We start from the raw sequence: 7,996 nt of genomic DNA, 5'->3' as shown, positions 1-7,996 counted from the left end.
TGAGTATGTAAATATATAGAATTAAATAGTTTTGTATGAATACTTTATATGTGGTCTGTGAATTTACCATCAATCTCAGATTCTTGTATTTATGTTTCGTGTAAATTCAGTTTTAACAAGCATTTTACCCTATGTCATAATGAGAATTATTTTCCGACTTTCTAATGTTTTATTCTTTGAGAACCTCATATGTGCATACAGTGTATTTTGATCATATTCACCCCTGTTCCTCCTCGCTCCACCCAGATCCACTCTGCACCTCTTGGTGCTGCTCTCAACTGCCTTGCTTCCCTTCCTCCCTTTCTTTCCTTTCCCACCAAGCCCAGTTTCTGCTGCTCATACGTGCACATAGGTATGTGCAGCCTTGGTGGGATGCGCTCATCTTACCAGGGACCACGCCCCTGAAGGAGACTGGCTCCTCCTCTTCTGCTAGCATCCATCCTCTGTCAGTATCTGTCAGCAGTTCCTCAGGCCCCACTCTTCCTGCATGCTGAAATCATGACTGACTGACTGGATATTATGCCAGCAGCCACCACTGCTGTGAGCGCCTGACTACACTGGTTTGCTTATGCCCAGAAGACACTCTTCTGTCCTGTTCCTCCTTGACCTCTGACTCTAACAGCCTCTGGCCCCTTCTTCCACAGTGTTCATGAGGAAGGAGGGGAAGAGGTGTAGTATAGAGAGCCCATTCATGATAGAGCACCCCTCAGACACTGACCCCTGCGTTTGACCCACAGTGAGTTCCTGTCCTCATAGCTGTCTGCTATACAAAGAAGCTTCTCTGATGAGAACTGGAAGCTGCGCTCAGCTCATCTGGGGTAGAGAGAGATGCGTGTTAGAGGGCAGCGTGATGCCGGGTCACCTCTGGGGCATATGAGCTCCCCAGCTGTGGAAATGCCCTTGTCTTGGTCAGCTTTAGTGGTCAGCTTGACCCAGTCCAGAGTTATCTGAGAAGAGAAGCCTTCACTGGGAAATGTATAGGTTGGTCTGTGAGCATGTCTGAGGGACTGTTTGGTTGTCAGTGATGTGAAGGGTGCATCCTGCTGTGGGTGGTACCACTCCTCAGGTGTCCTCCTAGCTATATAAAACAGACTGTTAAGGCAGAAAGCCAGCCAGCAAGCAGCGTTCTTTCACGATTCCTGCCTTGAGCTCCTGCCCTCCTCAGCCTCAGTGATGGGTTATGTCCTGCAGATGTAGGCTAGGACTTCCTCATGGCACTCACTGCTGGGCACATCTCACCAGGCTGGTCATCACTGAAGCTCACAGTGCTCACAGCTGACTCAGACTGCTGCTGACTTCCCCCTCAGTAGCCTGCCTAGCCCCCTCCTGACTCTAAGAGCCAGCAAGGAGTTGTTTATAAAACAGCACCTCTCCCCCCGCCCCCTGGCCTTCCCCAGCATCCGCTTCTCTGAGTTTTATCCCCTCCCCATTCTCACCTAAACCTCCCTCTCCGTTTTCCCCTTTCTTCCTTTGTATTACCTAAGCATGGACTTTTTCTTGGTTTTGATGTAAAAGATTAGCAATAATTTGTTATCAACATTTGTTAGGTTATAACATTTATTTGCAGGTCCCTGTCACTTGAACGTATAATAGGAACCTGAAATTACAAATAGCCATGTGGCCTGTGCCCTTCCCCAGGGAAGCACAAAGGCAGTATGCGGACTCCACGTTCCCAGAGCGCCCAGGGTTGTGTTAGTAGTTAGCACCGTCCACGAAAGGCCTAGGTCAGCAGCTGGCTGCATAGCCAATGGGAAGGGAGCCAGTAGCACGGTACAGACCTGCAGTCCCCAGCCACTCACCTGGATACAGTTAGCCTAAGGTAGGAGTAGGGAAACTGTAAAAAGTAATACAGGCATGGTTTCTGACAGGCCTGTCTGTAGGATATTCATAGTCCTCACAGGGAACGGGAGCAGACATCGTAACATACACCCCGATGGTGGAAGTGTCCCAGGCCTGGGATGGGAAGGCTGGTGCAGTGCATTTAGGTGTCCTACGCTCCCCACTGTTACCTATGGGTGAGTGGTTCCCAAAGTGCTGGAGTGCTGGGCTGAAGGAGGAGTTCCGGGCACCCCAGCAGATGAGGGTTACCTAGGAAAACGCAGTCCTACAGAGAGCCTGAGGGCATGAAGAAATGCCAGGGGTCAGCAGAGGATGCTCCGCAGTGGGGAGACCAGAGAGCATGAGAGCCATTGGTAAGCAGTGCTGGCAGTGGAGTTCAGTACGACAGACTGAAGAGGCGCTCAGGTCTGACACGGGGTAGGGGTAGGAGAGGCTTGCTGTGTAGCTCTAGTAAGCCTGGAACTCAGACATCTGCTTGCCTCTGCGCCTGAGTGCTGGAATTAAATACATGGCTACCATGCCTATTTGGAGGCCTGTGTTTTGCTTTAGCAACAAGAATAGCTTGAGGGCTGATATAGTTGGGAAACTAAGCAATGGAGGGACAAAACTGCCTTCTTTGAGAAGTCTGTGTGGGGTTGGGGATTTAGCTCAGTGGTAGAGCGCTTGCCTAGCAAGCGCAAGGCCCTGGGTTCGGTCCTCAGCTCTGAAAAAAAGAAAAAAGAAAAGAAAAGAAAAGAAAAAAGAGAAGAGAAGTCTATGTGAAAGGCCTGTTCTAGAGAGTTCACTTTAAACCTTAAGGTTTATCAGTTTCCTCAGAAGTAGCTTTCTTGTCTGCAGTGACTTCCCTCAGGACGTCTTTGATGGAGAAGTACTGAGTCAGTTCTTGGTAAGGAGCAATGATTTAACTGCCTGTAACAGCTGAGGTAAAATGACAGCGTGTCTGCTCCTCCTCACTAGAAGATACTCCATGTCGTAAATTCCCTCTTGTCATCTCTGTTTCAGGGACGGGAAGGTGCAGAGATCGAGCCCTGGGAAGATGCTGATTATCTTGTTTACAAAGTCACCGATAGATTTGGCTTTTTACAGTAAGTCACAGATTAAAAGCTGTCATTTCTCAGTTATAATCTTAGGTTGGTCATGTGTTATTAATTTTTTTCTAAGATGCCAGGAGTGATCTACTATCTTTCTGGTTCCCAGCATTTTTAACCACTGTGGCTTAAATTAGGCTATAGTTAAGAATATAACCTATACCATCTTTCTGTTTTGTATGGAGCACAATCGGTGTGTAAATGAATTATATTAATAATTTAACAGTTAAATGTACATGAATAACATATTTTTAAAATATTATAAAACATTTAATTTTATGGATGAATTTTTAAAATAACTTGCAATTAGAAAATGAGTGTTACACAACCTAAAAATGAACAATGAAAAAAACACCAAATGGATCTTCCTTATAGTTGTAAATTAATCCTGATACTGCTTCTCAAAATTAACTCGATCTGTCCTGTGCTCTGTAGAGACTTGAGCTGGGTAGACTACCAGTTATTCAGTCAGAAGATTTTGACTCATAAAGCTATCCTGTAAACTAAAGTCCATCTGGTGGTTAGGTCCTAGTGCTGTCTAAATTGTGTGTGTCTTTTAGCAGTGTGAGTTCATTTTGTCTGGATTCTGGTCAGCGAATGATTTCATACATCATCTAGAGAAAAGAATCAAAATTACATTATATTTTGTAAGTGTGTTGAAGCTTTGAAGAAATCAGGTGTGTGAACATTTCATGAAGCTCTTGTTACGTTTAGAGCTGGTGCTGTCTGAAGCCAGAGGACAGAGCAAAGCTTATGCCCCGTCCCTGTCCGCAGCTCCCGCCTTCCTTGTTCATTTGTTCCTCCTTCTGTTCTTCCACCTCCCTCCCCTCCTCCCTTTCCTCCTTTTTCTCTCCTTCTCCCTCTTTTGTCATTAGACTGCTACAACTGTGATGAGAAGCCATTGACATTTGTTTTAGTCAAGCACAGACCTGGGTGTGGATCACATTTTAAAGGACAATTTGAGGATAAAGGCTTAAGCTCAGTAGGTCACAGGTTTCATCTGCTCATTAGAAAGTTGAAGAAAAGATCTTTGGATTCTGTACTAGATTTTGATTTAGAAGACAGGATGTAACTCAGTTCATTTTGACCGTTCCATCCATATAATTTGTGTTTTTAAGAATCAGTATAGTGCAGATGGTATGAGAAGCATTTAAAAACCTCTACTTTCCAAAAGGGTGTATTAGTTACCTAAACTTCCTTTCATGTCAGTTGAAACAAATTAAAGTCATACAAATAAGTTCTTACCCAGGATCCAAACTTGTATCTGTCAGTTAAAAAGTTGTAGTTTATTTTGTTTGTTTGTTGTTTTAGTTTAAAGAATTTTTTCAAGTTTGGGCTGAGGTCTCTCGGCTGTAGTGGGGGGAGAAATCAGTCAATAATGTAGGTTGATAATCTTAGTTAATATCACTGAGTATTTCCTGTATGCCGGGCAGGGTTCTGAGCAGTTACTATTCTCTGGGTTCTAGATGGTGAACCTGCCTTCAGGTGATTGACAGGTCAGCTCCTAGGACAGGCTGTAGGGTAGGTCTCACTTCAGAGCCATGTTGCTATTGCTTCCTACTATGCCCTTCTTTTGTTTTAATGAGAACGATACAGGACGAGCGCTGTGAAGTGCCTACCCAGGAGACCGAAATGCCTGCTTCTAACAACACAGCATGGGGACCATACCTGTGAAAGTGAAACTGGCAGGTCCCAGTTCTCATGATGTCTGTCACATTTAGGTTTAAAGCCTGCTTTACGCTGGGATCCCAAAGCAAGACACAGATGAGAACAGTGCTGGAGATGAGGATTCCAGTGTGAGGCTCGGCTGTAGTAACTGGTATTTGTTACAGTGTCCGCTCTGAGTGACGCTTTCCCCAGTTTCCAGCCCATGGCTGTTATTGCTTGCCACAGTACAGAGGACTGTGTCATACTGTTGGAGAAAAGTTTTTGGTGTGAGCATCTAGATTCCACTAGAGGTGGTATCTGTCATGCCTTGATCAAAAGAGCACCTCTCCTGTCTTAGCTATGTGTAAGGGGTTTGATTGCTGCTGCAATTGAAATTAGATTTTAAATTCATTGTCAGTGCAATGTGATGCGATGTGATACGGTACGGTACAGTACAATGCAATAAAAAGACAACCTCCCAGCCTTCTGGGTATGCTGAGTATACCCTGGATGTACAAGAAGCACCCAGTGATGTAAACTAAGATTGCTATGCTATAGGAAGGAGTGACAAAAGTTCACACAGTATAGGATTGACTTAGTTTGCTAACAGAGTTCACAGTAAGTATAAAAGCTGTTACCAAACCAGCCTGCGCACTGGAAAAGTGGAGCTTGCTTTAGGAGGTTGGAGAACTTTAAATGTTTAGCAGAAACTGGCTACCACAGTCTTCTGAACAAAAGAATGTCCGGTATTTGGATAATGATAGATAATGTTTTTAGGTCACAAGTTTTTAATAGAAGAGAGAATTAAGAGGAAACTGTACCAAAAATAGAGGAGGTCAGATAAAACTAAGCATTAGATGTTCAACTACTTATCCAGATTGATGTATTTGTGAAATGTAGTGGGGTCACCCTGCTGGTTCCCGTGCCTGTAAGAGATGGCGAGTGGGGCGCTCTTGCTTTCAGGGTTATCCATTTTGGTTAGAAAGGTGGGAGAACTCTGTTACCGATCTTAGATGCAGATTTTAACTAGGTGGAAGCTAAACTTAAATTTGCATCAAAACTGAAAATGAACCATATCAATATATCCAACTTAACTGACTTTAACTATTTCAACAAAGTGGGTTCCAAATGAATGTTTATTTGACATTTTAAAAAGAGTTCACATGAATTGTTGGGAGACGACAGACAGCAGCAGCAATACATGTAACGCCTAATCCAGGAGAAACCCGTGCCAGCCAAAGCCTTTGTCTTTCTTCCGATTACTGCTGGTTTACTCAGGGTTAATAAGAAGGAGCTGCTCCTCTGTTGTAGAAAGTTTTTAATCTCTGGGGGAGGAGGGGTTCTTCCCCACCTTTTATCACTCAGCTCCCAGATCAAAGATACACGACCTTTATATTCATAATAAGCCTGAATCAGCACTACAGCTGGGCAGAGATCTTCTCTCTGAGCTATTAGAATCTATTTCCCATCAATAACTATGGCCATGTTGTCATAACTTCCCTAACACATGACATCTTCTCCAGGCAGCACCCCTACCCCCTTCGTCTGCCCAGCTCTAGGCTGTAGGCAGTTTTATTCACCAATTGGGGTAACCTGGGCATTTTCTCGTCCCCGGGGGCAACCAGTACAGGTATTTAGCATTACAATCCACAGCAGAAGACCAGACCTCAGCACTTGTCAGCTGAGTGTTGTGTCTGAGCAGTCCACATGTACCTACCAAGTCCTGTCCTCTAAGGCAAGGGAGACATGGCAGTCCTTTGTTAGCAGCAGCCAGACACTAAATGTCCTTGTCAAATGACTAGCTGTGCTGCTGTAGGGGAAACAAGCCTAGAAGCCAGACAGGATCTAAATGAGTAAGGATGACCGTGTTCCACTAAACTTGCTTTACAAAAACAGAGAGCAAACAGGATTTGACCCATGGACTATGGTTTGCTGACCTGGAGGAGTGTTCATCTGTGTATTCTGACTGTGCTCTTCCCTTGATTCTGCTTGAAGCAGATTTAAGTAGCAAGATACAGACTATTAGAGCCAGTGTGGTGGTACACATTTAATCCCAGCACCTGGAAGGCAGAGGCGGGGCTAGGGGGCAAGGGGCAGGGGGCAGGGGGCAGGGGGCAGGGGGCAGGCGGATCTGGAGGAGAAAGAGAAGAAAAAGATGGAGGTCATTGGCATAAGCAGACGGGCCTTTTAGTGCGTACCTCTTTGGTGTCCTCTGATCCCATGGCTGTGAGCCTCAGCTATGCCTGCACAGAGGACGAGGTCTGTAAAGATGAGGGACACGACAGAGAAACCCGTGCCAGCCACGGAGTTTTAGGTAGAAACCTTGAGAGGACCCAGTCCTGTCCTGTCACCCATCTTTGAGGTCTGAAGACTACTCCATCCTTAGAATTTCTGTTTTTCTTGACCACAGCGTAGCTAATGATGATATAAATGCGTTGGATTATGTTGTACAGAACTTTTCTGTGTTAGACTGAGTGACTAAATGGAAACGTTTATTTTCTTATCTATGGAAGGAGGGATTTGGGTTTTCTCTCAGTTCTGGTCTGGCTTTATACCACGTTGGTCAGTCCCTTTGCTGTGGCTAAATGGTTCGATCCTGCAAGGACTCTTCAGAGACACAAAGAAGGACACGGAGGATACTAGGCCCATCACTAATAATTCGTCATGTTCTTAGTGGTGCCATTGACATCAAGAGAAAACAGAAGCAAGAAAATGCACGTGTTGCTGCCAGACCATTCATACTGTTGAGAAAGCTGCAAAGTCAGCTTTGTTTATCTGCTGTCTTCATTTATCTATCACTGACAGTTAGTCGAGAGTCTCAGGATACTTTAATGTTAGAGGCGATAGCATACACAAACCAGAGAAATGGTTTTGTTCTTTTCTATACTAAAAAAATGACAGCAAAGTTTTCTTTATTTTATAGATTAAAAGGGGGAGGTTTTTTTTAAATTCACCAGCTCATTGAAAGACAACTTTTCTTTCCTTTTCTCTTCTTTTCTCTTTTGATATTGGGAATTAAACCTAGGGCTGCATTCATTCCAGGCACATACCATACCCTACCACCAAATTACATCTTTAGTGTCTGTGTGTTTGTCTGTGTGAATGATGCACACACTCAGTCAAATGTATGAGTTCGTGTGTATACATGTTCACATGTGTGTATGCATGCATGTAGAAGCCAGAGGTCAACATTGAATGTTTCTCAGAAGCCATCAAGCCAGATTTTTTTTTCCCCTTCAGTCTAGGTTTCTCATTGGACCTTGCAACCCAGCCAGTTAGACTAGGCCGGCTGGCCAGTGCGCCCCAAAGACCTGTCTCTGCCTTCCTGGCGAATGCCACCATGCCTTTGTATGTGCTGTAATTACTAAGGATTGAACTTCTCGTGTAACCAGCACTTGACAAGCTGAGCCGTCTCTCCTGCA

General features: G+C 44.6%; 1 protein-coding gene across 6 annotated transcripts in view; it reads left to right on the top strand.

Annotated features, from left to right (window-relative positions):
• Positions 1-7,996, top strand: part of Usp6nl (USP6 N-terminal like) — a 130,351-nt gene that overhangs the window by 73,150 nt on the left and 49,205 nt on the right. For all 6 annotated transcript variants that reach the window (XM_087590240.1, XM_087590242.1, XM_087590241.1 and 3 more), the window contains 1 exon segment: positions 2,842-2,924. In XM_087590240.1, the coding sequence (XP_087446366.1) occupies positions 2,842-2,924 (83 nt within the window).

The sequence above is a fragment of the Rattus norvegicus genome, chromosome 17 (genome assembly GCF_021556685.1).
Source record: "Rattus norvegicus strain SHRSP/BbbUtx chromosome 17, alternate assembly SHRSP_T2T, whole genome shotgun sequence".
Classification (NCBI taxonomy): domain Eukaryota; kingdom Metazoa; phylum Chordata; class Mammalia; order Rodentia; family Muridae; genus Rattus; species Rattus norvegicus.
This window is presented reverse-complemented; position numbering and strand designations above follow the sequence as displayed.